General features: G+C 40.4%; 1 protein-coding gene across 3 annotated transcripts in view; it reads right to left on the bottom strand.

Annotated features, from left to right (window-relative positions):
• TNNI3K (TNNI3 interacting kinase) overlaps positions 1-16,384 on the bottom strand; it is a 176,206-nt gene that overhangs the window by 148,056 nt on the left and 11,766 nt on the right. For all 3 annotated transcript variants that reach the window (XM_048862616.2, XM_075131732.1, XM_075131731.1), the window contains 3 exons: positions 14,267-14,352; positions 12,398-12,495; positions 9,600-9,710 (listed from right to left, as the gene is read on the bottom strand). In XM_048862616.2, the coding sequence (XP_048718573.1) occupies positions 9,600-9,710; positions 12,398-12,495; positions 14,267-14,352 (295 nt within the window). The remainder of the gene's footprint in view (positions 1-9,599; positions 9,711-12,397; positions 12,496-14,266; positions 14,353-16,384) is intronic.

The following is a 16,384-nucleotide window of genomic DNA, read 5'->3' on the forward strand; positions in this document are numbered from 1 at the left end:
AACAAACCAACAAACTAGTTTTGCTAAAGTAAACAAATATGACACAAAATCACAGAGAAGATGAAATATTTATGTACCAAGCTGGCTCAGCTGAGTTGGAACATCTCATTTACAGCAGTGTCCTTCAATCTCCCAGTTTTATAGAGGTGATTACTATCGTGGTTTCAGGAGGTGTGGAGATTGTGCCAAGGTCACAAACTGGCCCTGCAGCAGAACTGAGAATTAAAGCTAGAAGCTCCAGTTGCTCTTTGTCTGGCTCTGAAATATAATGAGCATCTTTCCTCAAGAAATGGAAAAGTCAAATGATATATATAATAGGCTGGTGTGTATGTTTCTTTTATTTATTTAACTGAATAAATAATTTCCCCTTATTTTATTGAAATGGAGGAAATGTCAAAAGTATATTTTCCCTCTCTGACTTACATTTCACTGCACTTTTTACAGTTTTTTTTACAGTTCCAATTTCCATGAATATTAATGAAATTCTGTGCAAAGTAAGCTATTTAACCTAGCAGAAGAGATTCTCAGCAGAATGACAATTTCAAAGTTCTATAAAAAAGGGAAAGAAAAAAGCAGAATCTGAACTATAAATCTTCAGGTTCCAAACCAGCAGCAGAACCAAATGAGGTATATGGAGTACAACTCTCCGTAGGGGACGTTTCTGGTGAAGATCTGATCATTACTAACCGAGAAAACAATGGGTCTTTTCTAAATTGCTCACAAAAAATGATTCCTCATCAAATTAGGGGCTTTATCCTTGCAAGGAGCTGAGCATCCTCAGTTTTCATTGACTTCAGTTTCCATTGGGGGCACTCTGCACATTGTAGGAGGTGTTCTGTCACTCACAGGATCAGGCCCAAAAGTTTTAAAAAAGCAACTTGAAAAAGTAAAATAAAACAAGGTATTTTGTATTTTCTGCTCATTGTTCTTCATTTTAATGATCTGATCTGAAGCACATATTTACTTTATGCTCTTGTGCATCTCATATGTATTATTTACATTTGAGCATTTTTCTGTTGAGCTACAGAAAATACAGCATTATGCAAAATCACCCCCACAGGCTTATTCTTAACCCATTGATCCTGTAATGAACTCTGTCATGAGGAGTATATTGCAAGATTGGTGCCTTATTCATATACTTTTCTAGGGGAAAAAAGCACTGGCAGAAGTAAACTTGGGAAACGATAGAAATGAGGAGAAGAATGGAGGTTTGGAGGGCCAGAATTTCAAAATATGGACTCTAATTTAAAAATTCTTTTCTGCTAGCACATACTGCAATTTATCTGTTTAAAAAAATAGAGAAAAAGTAAGTTAGATATCCCATCCTCATACAGATATATTGAAAAATGTATAATTGGATCAATGATTTTTTGTTTCCTTTAGTCAACTAACAATAATTAAATAATAAAGAACTCCAAGTTGTATGTGAAAGATCTATTCTGGAAAGCTAAGAACCTGCAAGATGTAAATTAATCTGTCTCGTTATCCAGAAATCAGAATGTATTAGTGTAGCTGATTCATTTCTCTCCGCAAATAATTCTGCTTTAGTAAAGGGGAAATAATGACAAAATTTGTATTTGCAGGAAGAATGATTTTGTACTCAATATACAGTATTTTTCTGCAAGCAATATAAAGAAACCAATCAACATTATGTGCTTAAATCTATAGCCCAGCTTCAATATTTGTTCATAAAGATTTTATGCAACAACATCCACACATGTTGTTAAGTATTAAATTATCTGATTTGTGCAAATGTGGGATTTGTGAATGCAATACTTTTCTGCCCATATTCATAGGCCAGACTGAAAATGTGGCTTTTCATGTTGTAAAATATGAAGGGAGAAATCCTGGCCACTTTGAAGTAATTGGACATTTTACCATTGATTTCAATGGGGTCAAGATATCACCCTCTGTGTATCTCATTAATATTAGGACTCCTTTACACCATTTTGGAAGTTTGCATAAATTACATGTATACTAGTTTTAAGCCATCTTTACAATGCCAGAGTGGTATAAACGGTTTTAGTATAAATGACAATCAGGCTCCCATTATTTATATTTAATATATAAATATTTCTTCACCAATGAGTGATTCTAACTTTTATAAAAAGAAAAGGAGTACTTGTGGCTGTAGATCACAAAAGCATGTGCTCAAATAAATTGGTTAGTCTCTAAAGTGCCACAAGTACTCCTATTCTTTTTGCGAATACAGACTAACACGGCTGCTACTCTGAAATCTAATTTTTATATTGCCTTTCTGTAACTTCTGATCTGCTCTCACTCTATCTTTTAAAACACATTGACAAATTGTTCTCTCTTCATGTCCTGTACTTTTGTAGATCTCCCAAGCAAAAAAACCCTAAAGAATTACAAGGTCTGGTTGGTTCAAACCAGCTCTTGTTTCTGTTTGACAAATGCAGATTCTTCATATAGGTTCCATCATACTTATTATTTTCCTTGAGCTTGAACTGGCTACTCAGCACTTGTATACATGATGCTGGTAATGAAAGACTGCACTTACTCCAAAATTAGGGATACCTGGACTGGAATTTCCAAACATCAGTGCATTCAGTCTACATGCCAGAGAGATAATCAGCATGTTGAAACACATTGAACTGAAACAAAACCTTTAAAAGTATTCAGGGAAACAATGACTTTTCTAGTTTTATTTAGAAATTATCTGGAATGGCAAAGTACTTTTCATAGTCTCCAGTCTGTGAATAAATCGTCCTCACTTCTATCTAGAGGCAGGTCATTTACAGAAATGGGCAAAAGCCACAGAATTCATGGCTGGATCTGATTTTCCCAGGTTTCCAGATTTGAGGTAAGGAGATGATTCAGCCTATTAGGACAGATGCCAGCCACAAGTTTGGATCCAAATTTGAGTGTTCAAATCTTGGCTTGTTGTTCAGGCTCTTCTCTAGCAATTTGGTACATGACTAGAAGACAGCACACAAGATTTCAGGGCCTCCTTCACTTTACTTCACATTTCTTTTGACATGTCTGTCAGTATGTCTTTTCCTACCTCCTATGTCTTTCAGAAAGTATAGTTAGGTCATATTTTATATCAAACTGAGTAGTACACTGTGTAACAAAGTTCCTCCTCTGCCTTGGTGGGTCCTGCGCTTATTGGCGGACTTGCTCGACTCAGAGGTTCACGGCAGCCCTCAGTTTGGCCACTTTCATGGCTCAGATCTGCCATTCACTCAGTTATCCTCATCACTGGCCAGCATGGGGAAAAGAAAGAAGAACAATCCCCGCAGTCTCTGCTGATCCAACTAGCAGATTGCGGAACAGGCCAGAGACCTTCCCCTCTGGTGGAACCCACAGTCCAGGTCAATTCCTTTGGTATCAAGTAGCGAGTTGGGGGGATGGAGGGATGGGGGGAACCCGGGCCCGCCCTCTACTCCGGGTTCCAGCCCAGGGCCCTGTGGATTGCAGCTGTCTACAGTAGCTCCTGTAACAGCTACGTGACAGCTACAATTCCCTGAGCTACTTCCCCATGGCCTCCTCCCAACACCTTCTTTATTCTCACCACAGGACCTTCCTCCTGATGTCTGATATGCTTGTACTTCTCAGTCTTCCAGTAGTATGCCTTCTTACTCTCAGCTTCTTGAGCCTCTTGCTCCCAGCTCCTCGCACGCACACCACAAACTGAAGTGAGCTCCTTTTTAAACCCAGGTGTCCTGATTAGCCTTCCTGTCTTAATTGATTCTAGCAGCTTCTTGATTGGCTGCAGGTGTTCTAATCAGCCTGTCTGCCTTAATTTTTTCCAAAAAGTTCCTGATTGTTCTGGAACCTTCCCTGTTACCTTACCCAGGGAAAAGGGACCTACTTAACCTGGAGCTAATATATCTGCCTTCTATCACTCTCCTGTAGCGCTGCACGAGCTGCAGCCGGTCTGCTTCCAGACCGCGCCAAGGAAACATCTATACACGCTCGTGCTCCACACCCTTCACGTCCTCACCCTCGCATCCCGCCGCAATACAAAATGGTGGGACCTCCTGCCACCTCTGAAGGGTGAGGAGCCCCGGTGAGCCAGCCTATACTCCACCTTGGTCCCGAGGCCTGCCGGGGATATCAGTTGGCGGCTCCTTCATGGAGCCATGAGCACGGGCGTGTACTTGGCATGGTTTACCCCTATCCCAGACATCTGCCCCTTTTGCGATGTGAGGGCAACCCTGGCACACATATACTTGGAGTGTGCCAGGCTGCAGCCCCTATTCTGGCTCCTCACGAACATTTTGTTATGTTTTAGGTTGCACTTTTTCCCTCACCTTCTTATTTATGCACTCCCTATCCGTGGCCCCACAAAGTCACAGGACCTCCTGGTCAACCTCCTCCTGGCCCTGGCTAAAATGGCTATCTATATAACCAGAGTGAGGAGGTTGGCCGATGGAGTCTCCTGTGACTGTGGGGCCTATTTCCGATCCTCCGTCCGTTCACGTATCCAGGCAGAGTTCCTCTGGGCGGCATCCACTGACTCCCTGGATGCCTTTGAGGAGAAATGGGCATTGTCCGGTGTTCTCTGCTCGGTGTCCCCATCTGGTTTCCTTCGTTTGACCCTTTGACCACACTCCTGTCCTTGTTATTTCATTAGTTGTCCCCCATACTCATTTGGTTTCCAGGTCCTGTGGATCCCCCCTTAGGTTGCGGGGGATCCTTTAGTAGTGGGTAGGTGAAGCCGGATCCCAATAGGATCATTTTCCTGTAGCCATCTGGCCTGACCATGTCACAACTGTAACATCAGATAATCTTTTGCAACTGTCACACCACTTTTTGTATAGCTAAAAGATTTTTATTAAAGGTGGATCAGAGATGAATCTGCCACTTCTTTCTTACTTATTGCACCCAAAAGATTGACAGGTGCTGATATTTACATTGTAACAAAATAGATAAAACACCCCTTGGTGATATAAGTTTCACCAGCATGAGCGGTAGTGTGCACAATGCTATGTTGGCAGATAAGCTTCTCCCCGCAACATAGCTACCACTACTTATTGGGGGTGGTTTAATTATGTCAATTGTAGAGTTCCTTCCCATCGGCATAGAGAGATCTTACAGTGGCACAGCTGCATTAGGACAGCTGTGCTGCTGTAAGCTTGCTAGTGTAGACATAGACTAGGAAACCTGAGTTTGGAAGAAACATTCATTCTTTACGCTGGTGGTGTCAGAGTTCACATAAGTGTTTGAGGTGTAATATATATGTTTTCTAGGGAAACACTACACAGCTTCTTAGAACTTCTAAACAGATGACCAGATGATCAGAACAACCTTTTGAATTTTCAGTGAATGTAATCTACCCATTTAGCCCACCAGGATAATACTACCTTCATTAGTGCGCACATGTGGGGTCATGTCCATCATGAGTAATTTTATTCAAAATTTCACTGTGGATATCTCCCTTAATTATGCCTCTTCTTGAGAAAGTAAGAGTTCTGGGATGAGACATCTGCATAGATGTGTGGAATATTTCTCAAGATTTCACAATGCTTATTAAAATAGAGGGTTTTTTTCAAACTTTGCCATAATTATTGCATAGTATTCATTTTCTGTTTATTATTATCATCAGTGAATTTAGTGTAGATTAAAATATTGGATAGAACCAGGCATAGTGCAGGTAAATGCTGTGCAAGGTTCCACGGACAGCTCTATCTATGGATCTCAGTCCCTGCTCCCAGTCAATATGAACACTGCCAAACTGTGACTAGTTTCCCAATATTGTCAAATAATGACTAGGGCATGACCACCAAAAACAGTTTAAATTGTTACCAAGGTCAGGGTGAGCTATAATGAGAAATAATGAGCTATTAAAATGACTCCAGTAAATAACCCAATCTAATGAGCGTCCAGCATAATGAGGAAGACAACACAATCAATAAGATAATATGATCAGAAGGCCTTACTTTATATACATGGTACTTTTGAAAAGACAGACACTGTTTTATAAAGAATATATACTACAGATTGTACCTTAGATACTTGGGGCTCTGTTAAAGAATACAGACAATTTCCTTAATGCCATGCCCCCAGCAAGGCAAAATATCACTCTGTACATAAGATCATTACCAGGTAACACAGAGTCCACACACAAAACACAAAGTACATTTCAGAGAAGATGAAAGGATCATAAAACTAATAAGAGTGTTGCTAACTTGCCTATTATAATTCTTGCACAGAATGACTGGATATATATTTTTTACATTGTAAACAGTAACTTCTTTTTTGAGACAGGATATGCTAGGAAGCATTTCTAATGAGTAAACAACAAGACCCAGGAATATACTTGACTAATGAAGGGAATGACATGATGTCTCATGAGTTTAAGAATGTAATGCTAAAAAACAAACACCAAAACCACCAGCAAAACCTACTCCTTGAAAAGCCAACCTTCAAAATAAAGTATTTATTGTTAGTCTGCTCTATTAGCATGCTTCTCCATACACAGACTTAAACAGTTGCCTACAGATGCTGCAAATTGATTTGTCCCTTGATAACGGTTGGAGTTGCTGACCTAAACATTGAAGAATAACAGCTTTTTAATTGAGTTTTTGTGTGTGACTAACTGTACAGTGCTTTATCCTTTTCTCACTTTGTCACATCTGCACAGATTTCAGAGGTAATGCCAGGCTTTCGTGTGACTTGTCTTTATGGCTTCTATCTCTAGCTCCCAATCAATCAATGCAAAAGTAATATTTTGAGTTACTCTCATTTTGGTGTCTTTTGTATTCACCGCTTCTAAGTATTTAGAGGATACAAACGTGAGGCGAGAATCAGCCAAAGACTGCACTGGCTTCTCCTGGCCCAGACCCTGGGGGAGGATCCCCAATGGCAGAAAGTCTGGCCAGGTGGAGGGATGAAACAGCACACTGCACCCTCATCCTCCTCTCCCCACACCAAGATGTGAGGCATGGGGGATTAGGCAGCCAGCACAGTTTAAAATGTGAGTGACGCTGGTGATGGAGGGAAGCGGCTGGGATATGGTGATTCAGCCCCTCCACTAGGCATCCTTTGCCAGTAGGGTTACTATGGAGTACGGTCAGAGTGTGAATCTGTACAGAGTTTAACAAAGCACAGAATTTCCACTCCCAGTGGGAATGCTGTGGAAGTGCAGATTGCTCAGGCTGGCTTGAACCTCCCTGGGACAAGACTGCTGTAGTTATTATTTATATTATGTTAGCACCCAGAGATGCAAGATAGAATCAAGGCCCCATTGTGCTAAGCAGTGCATATACACAGAGTTAGACATGGTGCCAAATATTCAAAGGCATTTAGGGGCCTAAAGATGCAGCTAGGTACTTAAATACCTTTGAAAATGCTCGTAAGCAGGTTAAGCATTAAGCTCCCCTTGATTTCAAAAGGAGATAGGAGTCTACCTTTGGTTTGATAGTAAAGACTTATTGAAGCTGGCTGTGCCTCCAGTGTAAACAGAAATGTTTCAAAAGTTCACAAGTGGAGTGATCCCAAGATGGCAGCCACATGAAAGTATAATCACAGCTTTGTTGCTTCTGCAATTTCAAAGCTTGTGGGACTAGCAGGTCTGTTACACTCTCCAAGTGGCAGCACTGTCAATTTTGGTGATGTTTGCAGTGCAGGATGAATGACAGAGTTTGAATCTTACCTCTGAACCCCCTTGTTTTCCGTGGTTTCAGTTAGATCATGAATGTTGCTTTACAATAAGTACTTTCACAGAACTATTTTCCCCCTCCATTAGAGGAGTGTTAGTTATTTAGGTCTATGTTTTTTTTTTTCTGAATTTAATAGTTTAAAAAGGACTGGATTGAAGTAAAAAATCTCTCATTATCTGCAGAACACCTACATTTCCCTCCTCCCCTACTCCCATTGCCCCAGTGTGCTTCAGCGTGAACCTAGATGGACCCTGTGCTCATTCAGTCTTCATCCTCTCTGCTGAGCATGCCAACAAAGGTGCCAATTAGTACAAACCAGGGTGATAGTTCTGGAGATGTTGACACTTCTCTACTAGGAGCTGAACTGAAGTCTAAGTTGCTTTCTAATAAAAGTCTTTTAAAAATATCAGGTTTAGAAAGAAATTCCATTCCCTAAAGCAAGTGTTTTCCCCAGGGCAGTCTCAACCTCTGGTCTTTCCCATAAACTGTGAATGGGTCCCAGCTGGATCAGGGAGGAACCCTGGTATGTAAGAAGGTTGAGAAATACCACCCTAATATAATATGGGTCAAAGTTTCAACATGCTTTCTTAACTGCACCACACAGTTGTTTGCAGAAGCCTCCAGTTACACAGATAATTCCTGTATTGACACCAACAAGTGGATATTTTTGAATCCAAATGAGGTGACTGTGACTGCACAACTGATTACACAGCTGTGAATATAGTCACCAATGTGCTCTATATTATCTTCTTTGTAACTTCTTCTTGTTATCCTGCATTCCTTGCCTACCAGCCCTATTTTAGGAAATCTGAAGTGTGTGTTTCCATAAGTTAGCCTAGTTTTGTTGTTTTGTAAAAGTCAGTAATTTCAACTTAAGCAGCAGAATTGAGAACACAAATAATTGTGCATTTATGATTATGTTTGCAATTGTGAATCTTTCATTACAAAAGTAATTCTGCACACATAATATTAAACACTTCAAGAAATATATTTTAAAAATAAATAAATTAGATTGAGTTAATTGTTTCCAGGGCAACGCAAAGGAGATGATATGAGAAGCGATTGAATTGAGGCTGGAAAGTGATAGACTAACAGGTTCATGACTAAAAGCATGTTTAGATAAGGAGGGGCCGGACTGCAGCCTCCAATGGAACTCCTCTCACCCTCCCTCCCCCCCCGCCACACCTCAGGAGCAGGTTCTGGAGGAAGAAATCCTTTCAAGGATCCCCTCACTGAATTCCTCCAGATCATTCTGTCAGGAAGGAAGAGCCATAGGGCTCGCGGCCAAGCTTGGTGGAACCCCAGGAGTCCATAGAAAACAATGGCCGATGCTGTACCTCAACAGCTGGATGGCTCTGTTGAATCCACATACTAGGGACTTCCCCTGACTGCAGCTGCTCTTGGGATCCCCAGACGGAACTCACGGAGAAGGTAATACAGAAATCTGTGCCCCCTCCCTGAGTGCAGAATGTGCATTTAGCTTGTGAAGCATAATCTACAGGATCTGGAGAAGGAGATGAGACAGTGCAACAGAGCCCTCACTTCCACACTGGAACAGAGCTTCCCTTCCATACACAAATCTGGAGAGGAAGCAATGATCCCATCAAGGGTACTCATATTCATTCATGTCACCACAAATCTTTTGTTAAATTCTTTGATATTAATAAAGGAATAGCACTGGTTCCTAACAAGACTTTAAAAACATTTTATACAAAGAGCAGGAGATGTATGAACATGCCTGGTACATTTACTCATGTGTATTCTATGTACACCCAAACCAAGAGAAACTTTTAAAATCCTAATAGCCTCTCCAAGGGGTTATGAAGTGCCAGTAAATGAAGCTCGGATTTACTGAGTTATTGATGTGCTGTTTTGTCTGTGTTTTAAGCAGTAACACGCTAAAAGATAAATGAGCCAATTAATCAGGCCATTCACTCTCATCATTTCCTGTGCAGAAGAGCAAAAACGTACCTCATGATGACCAGCTATTGTAGCAATATGAAGCGCCGTAAGAGCTCCGTATCCAACTTGCTGAATGTCAGCTCCACCATGCAGCAGGGCTGTCACAAGTTCTGCACTGTCCTACAACGCACACATTTCAAATGTTTTTGTTAGGGCGATAGACATCTCTAAAGCTGTGTCTCTCCCTGATTTTATGAGATATTTAAATATCACTTAGCCTCAGAACCATTTTTAAATGGTCGTATGGACTATTTTAAATATCAGAACCATTAGAGTGTCAAACCCAGAAGAAGGGCACATTAGGACTTCTCAGGATCTAAGAAGGAAATCCCACAAATACACAAGACAGTGTGCTGAATACCAGATCTACCAGCTTGGTATTTTGGATGAGTCTCCTTGTTGACAACATAATGGGCTAAAGCATGGCTGATATTCCTGCCAGATATGACAATGGCAATGGAAATCATAGTAATAATAATAATAATTTGTTGAGACTGTAAGATCAGTTCACAAACCATGTGTTACGAGGGACAATAGCCAATTGAGGTGGATATTATTGAACTCATTTACGAAGGGGTACACTTATGCACAGAGAAATGAAGTAACTTGCTTGGGATCACTCAGTGAGTCAATGGCAGAACCATGAACAGAAGCCAGGACAACTCCCAATCCCCTGTTCTAACTGCAAAACTGTTCCTGTATTGAGCCAGATCCTCAGCTGACTCCAATGGAGCTATGGTAATTTACATCAGCTGAGTAACTGGCCATCAGTCAGCTTGGAAATCAAACATCTTCAAATGACTATTCAGCATCCAATAGGAGCACACACAACACTGCCTGCCATGCTGACTAGTACTGTCCCGTGGTTTCCTTGTACTTCACTGTCTGTCTGTATCCATCCATTGTCTCATGTCTTAGATTTAGATTGTACTCTCTTTGGGGCAGGGACCAGCTCTTTGTTGTTGTTGTTTTGTGTTGATCTGCTTAGCATAATGGGGTCCTGGTCTATACCTAGGGCTCCTAAGTGTTACAGTAAAAAAATCATAAATAATAAGACCACAACAGCAAGAGATGCTCAAGCTCATGCTGCCACCACAGCTCGCTCTCCCTGTATTGTACACAAAAATGAGTGTAGACCATGAATGAATCAGCCGTACAGAACATGCAGTGGAGATGGAACTGCTGACCCATGCCATTTTGTTAACGTTGAAAATCTGTGTGTTCAGCTTACTGGAGCAATTATCAGCTTCCACGTGAGATCGTGAACTACAGTATTTCCTAACACCACCCTCCCTGCCAAATTGTAATTCTATGGAAGAAGGTTCTGGATTACTGGATGTGATATTTTAACCTGAATTTAATGAAGAAAAAAACCCTGAAAATAAAATGGGTTCCGCTAGGAAGTCCTTGGAGAATTCCTTCCCCAAGTGATAACTTGGTCCAGCCTACTTAGCTCCGCCATGATCCCATCAAAACTCACAAGGTCGTCTGGCCACAGCCCAGACACAGGGAGTGCCATTAAAACGTCATCCTTTACCAACACTTACCACACCATGGTATCTGGGATCCCTATATTTCCCTGTGCTTTCCATATACAATTATTTTAATACAATAGGTTCTATGGTGTGTTAACTGTTGGTAAATCCTGCAGCCTTAAAATTTCAAACGTCCTGCAAAAGAAATTTCAGACTGTATATTTGATTCCAAAATTCACAATTTGCAATAGTTTGCTTAGCTTCATGGAATCCAGTCAGAGCACAGAAAAAGTATTGTGTGACTTGGGTGACTAACTAAGATCCTGAGTCAAGAAATCACTTAAGCATATGCTTAACTTTCAGTATAATCCTACATTTCATTGACTTGACTGTATGCATTGAAAACTGTGAGGAGACAAAGCATCATTGACTAAAGAAACTCAGAAATTAGTCCCATCTAATGAATACTTTCAAGAATATTGGAATCTGTTTGCAAATAATTTGCACGGGGCCCGGAGCAGTTGCCCCAATTCGCCATACCCAAGGGACGGCTCTGATCATATTACAATAATTAGGAAAGAAAGACTGTCTTGTGGTGAGCAAATAGAAAGTTAAGCCAGGAACTTTCAGTTCCAGTTCTGCCAATAGATTTACTGTATATCTTCAGGCAAGTCACTTACTCTCTCTGTGCATTAAGTTTCTCTGTCTGTAAAATGGGGATAACAATAGTGCTTCGGGGCAGGTGTTGTCTTTATTTTTCTGCTTCATTCGTCACCAATCACAATGTCAGTTCTTAACAATAGATAAAATAAAAAGTAAAATAAAATAAACAAATATTACAGCTGACTGGGGAACTTTAGCTGAAACAAAGTTGTGACAAAAAACAAGGTGGGGAAGCAGCAAAGCTTTTGTGAAAATGTTTTTCTTTCTGTAACCATAATCATAACAATACTTCTTTCAGAGTAACAGCCGTGCTAGTCTGTATTCGCAAAAAGAAAAGGAGTACTTGTGGCACCTTAGAGACTAACCAATTTATTTGAGCATGAGCTTTCGTGAGCTCACGAAAGCTCATGCTCAAATAAATTGGTTAGTCTCTAAGGTGCCACAAGTACTCCTTTTCTTTTAACAATACTTCTCTAACTCACAGACATGTTGTGAGGTTTAATTAAATAGTGTCCATGAAAGATGCTAAATCCATAGTATTTTAATGTGTGCAAACGTTTATAAGTAATTTTCCTATATATGGTATGCAAGGTGTAAAGATTGTCATTGGGATTAGTAATTTAGAGAGAGCAGACGACCAAACATACGGACTTCTCATTTCTAATTTACCTTGTAAGCTGCCAAATGCAGAGCTGTAAATCCATTTCTTGTTAACCTGGATGGACGCAACCCTTTTAGCATAAGAGTTCTAATGTGGGATTTGTTACCTTTATAATAAAAATTGGAAAGATAAGTCATTTACAGAAAAGAACATGCAAATGAAGGCAATCAGCTAAGAGCTTCCACACTTAGTATGTGACTCAGATCAGATCTCAACACTTTTATTCACATTTGCAGTATTCAAAATGCAAGCAATAGTCCTTGAAATGGACAGTGTTACTTGGATTTAGAATTAAATGGCAGATTGTGGAGGCCTTTGCATGGGTGTACAATGGGAACGGAATGGATTGCTCTCTGTTCTAGCATCCCCTGACTTTGCTAGTGACTCCAAAGTGACAGGGAAGTGATGACGCCTTCAGCATGTGGCAGGCACCATCCCCTTGTGGTACCAGTCACCATCAGGCACAATCTAGCCATTAATGAGAACACTTGTGGCACTGGGCATCTATTTGCTTGCTAATCTCATTCACATCTTTGAGGGAGGACTTTTTAGAGATATTTGAGGTGCTAAAAACTCCTGTTTCAGCATCAGACTCGCTCCCTCCCTCCCTGCCTTACAAGTTGGGTTTCCTGGACACATACCGTGTCAATTGATCCTTCCAAAAGTGATGCTCTACCTGGCGCCTTTACAGTTTATTATTACTGGGATAGTAGTTTATAGGAATACTAGTGAACCATAACATGAAGACACTCTCATCTCCTGCCACGTCTGTCTTATTCACGTAAGTGCTGTGATCCACAGTATGGCTGCCTCCTGCAAAGCTATGCTAGAAGAAGATGCTCTCTCCCTCAGAGTTGCCACAATTTAGCTCACATTGTGACTACACAATAACCCATTTCTTAATGAACTCTCAACATGTGGCAGGGCACCACCCCCTTATGGTACCAGTCAGCATCAGGCACAATCTAACCGTTAATGGGAACAGACTGTTCTACAACTGCCTAAAACAATCCTGGTGGTCTCTTAGGTCTTGCACACACTGAAGCTAATGGCAAGCTCCCACTGATTTCAATGGTGCATAGTCAGGTTCTCACTGATTATACATCTGGGCCCGGATTCAGCAAAGCATTTAAATACGTGCTTAAGTGCCATGTGGAACTGAAGCCTTAGGGTAAAATCCTCTTTGATTCTGAATGCTGATCTCTGTTGCATATTGTGGAACAAGTGCAAAACACATGAGCACAATGTGGACAAGAGATCTACAATATGGATCAGAGTAGAAAATTCTGCTGTCAGTATGAGTACCCAGATGATCTCTCACATGACTTTTCTTGTTCTCCTGTTTTGCTATCTGCAAGAATCCCATCAAAGAACATTCTGGGCTAAAAGATCTGATTTTTATTTTATCATAATTGTTATTATTTTAATTCACCATGTTGTAAAACATTTTCACAATATTAAAAAAATTAATATTAATATTTCTCTGTGGGAAAAAGAGTATCAAAAATTCAACCTTCATACCAGTCTATAATGTGAATATTTCATATAGAATAATACTATCTCTTAATGACAAAATAAATATAACAACTTATTTCAAGTTATTTGCACATCTGTACTTAACTGTGCATCAGAGTTGATTGGAATTTTTGCTAGATTGAAGAATTATTTAGAAAGGAGCTCAAAGTTTACTTGGAGCCACTCCACCTTGTCACTACAGTTTAGAGTGTTGTAGATAATGCTTACCAGAGCATCAACAAGGACAATGTGAAGAAGGCAAATAGTTAAAAAAATATAATGTTCCTGTGGGCTGTTAAATAGACCAAATCACTAACCATGTAAATAACATGCTAAAAGAGTATGAAAGTATAAATACTTACCACCGCAAATACAACATAAATGAAGAAGAGATAGCCCATTTTCCGTGCGGTAATTTAAATTGACTTTGCTAAAGGCTTCATCAGAGCTGAAAAAAGAGATTTCACAGATGATCACAGTTTTCAACTTTTAGCATATTTTCTTTTATTTGAAACATTCAAAAAGAGAAATCTCATTGTCGATTCACTTATTCCCAACACTGTAAATCCAGAGGTACTTCACTGATGTCAATGGATTAATCTACATTTCTATTGTTGCAAGTGAAACCTGAATCCAACCCTTACTTTTTCCTGAGCTATATTTCTATTTTGGCATTATTTCCATACATACATACACAAATAGCTACATTATAAGAATAAAGGGAGAAGAAAGCTTCTTTTAAGAAAAAAAATAGTCTGCTATAAATAGAAAGGTTCCTTCTTTCCCCTCCACCCCATCTGTCAAGGTGATAAAAGTGATAGAAAAAATTAGAAAAACTATGTATTCATTTTTAATGAGTCCAACAACTTGGTATCTGGGGGAATGAAAGAGACAGTGAATCTAATTTCAAAGAATACTCAAGTATAGATCTTGCAGAAAATAGTTTCTGTTCCCCATATGACACATATATAGATGGGCAGTGAAGCACTTTCAAATGAATACCTGTTAAGACCCTAGTAAAAGGAACAAACTACCTGTCTACTAGGGGATACAATGCCTTCCCCATAAGAGTGGTGGAAACTTGTAGAACATATGAGCAAAAAATTTTCCAACTCTAACGTGTTTCCCACTGAAAACTGACAAAAATTTATATTATTCCACAAAACCCAGACAAGTGCTTTCTACTTTTGAATGAAGAGCACTGAATTTTAAAATGCAATGGAAATCGATCTATTAAAGGAGTAAATATATATGACAACAATGGCTTTTGAGGGTGCCAAATTACAATTCATAAGACAAAAGAAATAGAATACAAGGGATAATACAATTTTGTGGCATGCAGTTAGGTGTTTGACTTGTTTCTACCATACCTGCCAAATGTCCTTCCTGCAAAGCTTAGTGTTACAAGGTTAAATCTGCTAATAAGCTTTATGCTAGCTCCTAACTACACTGAAACATATTACAAATCTTACACCTGTTTTATAGTATGTCCAGTAGTTGTTGAAACACATTTCTTGGCAGGAAGAGCAAAATGCATTGGCACATTTTCCTTTTTACTGACTATAAGGAGTTTAAAATATAACACATACTAATGATAAACGTGAATACTCTTGGCAAAAGTAGCACCCACAGCAGGCAGTGGTGTGCAGAGGAGAAGGAAGGAGAGGAATTGCATTGCCCACATTGTAGTATCTCAAGGCATCATATGGTTTGTGAGGCATATTACCGCTAATGATTCTGGAAAAGGAGAGACAGTGTACCACAAAGTGGCTTTTGTTGTATCTTAAAATCGACTGCTGTAGTCCTCCCCAGTGAGAGGAGTAGTGCTAAGATCGACCTTGCTGGGTCGAATTTGGGGTAGTGCAGACGTAATTTGACAGTATTGGCCTCCGGGAGCTATCCCAGAGTGCTCCATTGTGACCGCTCTGGACAGCACTTTCAACTCCGATGCACTAGCCAGGTACACAGGAAAAGCCCTGGGAAAATGTGAATTTCATTTCCTGTTTGGTCAGCGTGGCAAGCTCAGCAACACAGGTGACCATGCAGTCCCAGAACTGCAAACGAGCTCCAGCATGGAGCGAACAGGAGATACTGGATCTGATTGCTGTATGGGGAGAAGAATCTGTGCAGGCCGAACTCCGATCAAAAAGAAGAAATGCTAATATATATGCCAAAATCGCACAGGGCATGGTGGAGAGATGCTATACGAGGGACACACAGCAGTGCCGCGTGAAAGTTAAGGAGCTCAGGCAAACCTACCAAAAGACAAAGAAGGCAAACGGTTGCTCCAGGTCAGAGCCCCATACATGCCGCTTCTATGATCAGCTGCATGGCATTATGAGGGGGACCCTACCACTATCCCACCACTGTCCGTGGACACCTACAAGTGGGGAGTCTCACACAACAGGGAGGAGGATTTTGTGGATGAGGAAGAGGAGGAGGAGAATGCGCAGCAGGCAAGTAGAGAATCCGTTCTCCCC

This window comes from Caretta caretta, chromosome 8, assembly GCF_965140235.1.
Source record: "Caretta caretta isolate rCarCar2 chromosome 8, rCarCar1.hap1, whole genome shotgun sequence".
Lineage (NCBI taxonomy): Eukaryota > Metazoa > Chordata > Testudines > Cheloniidae > Caretta > Caretta caretta.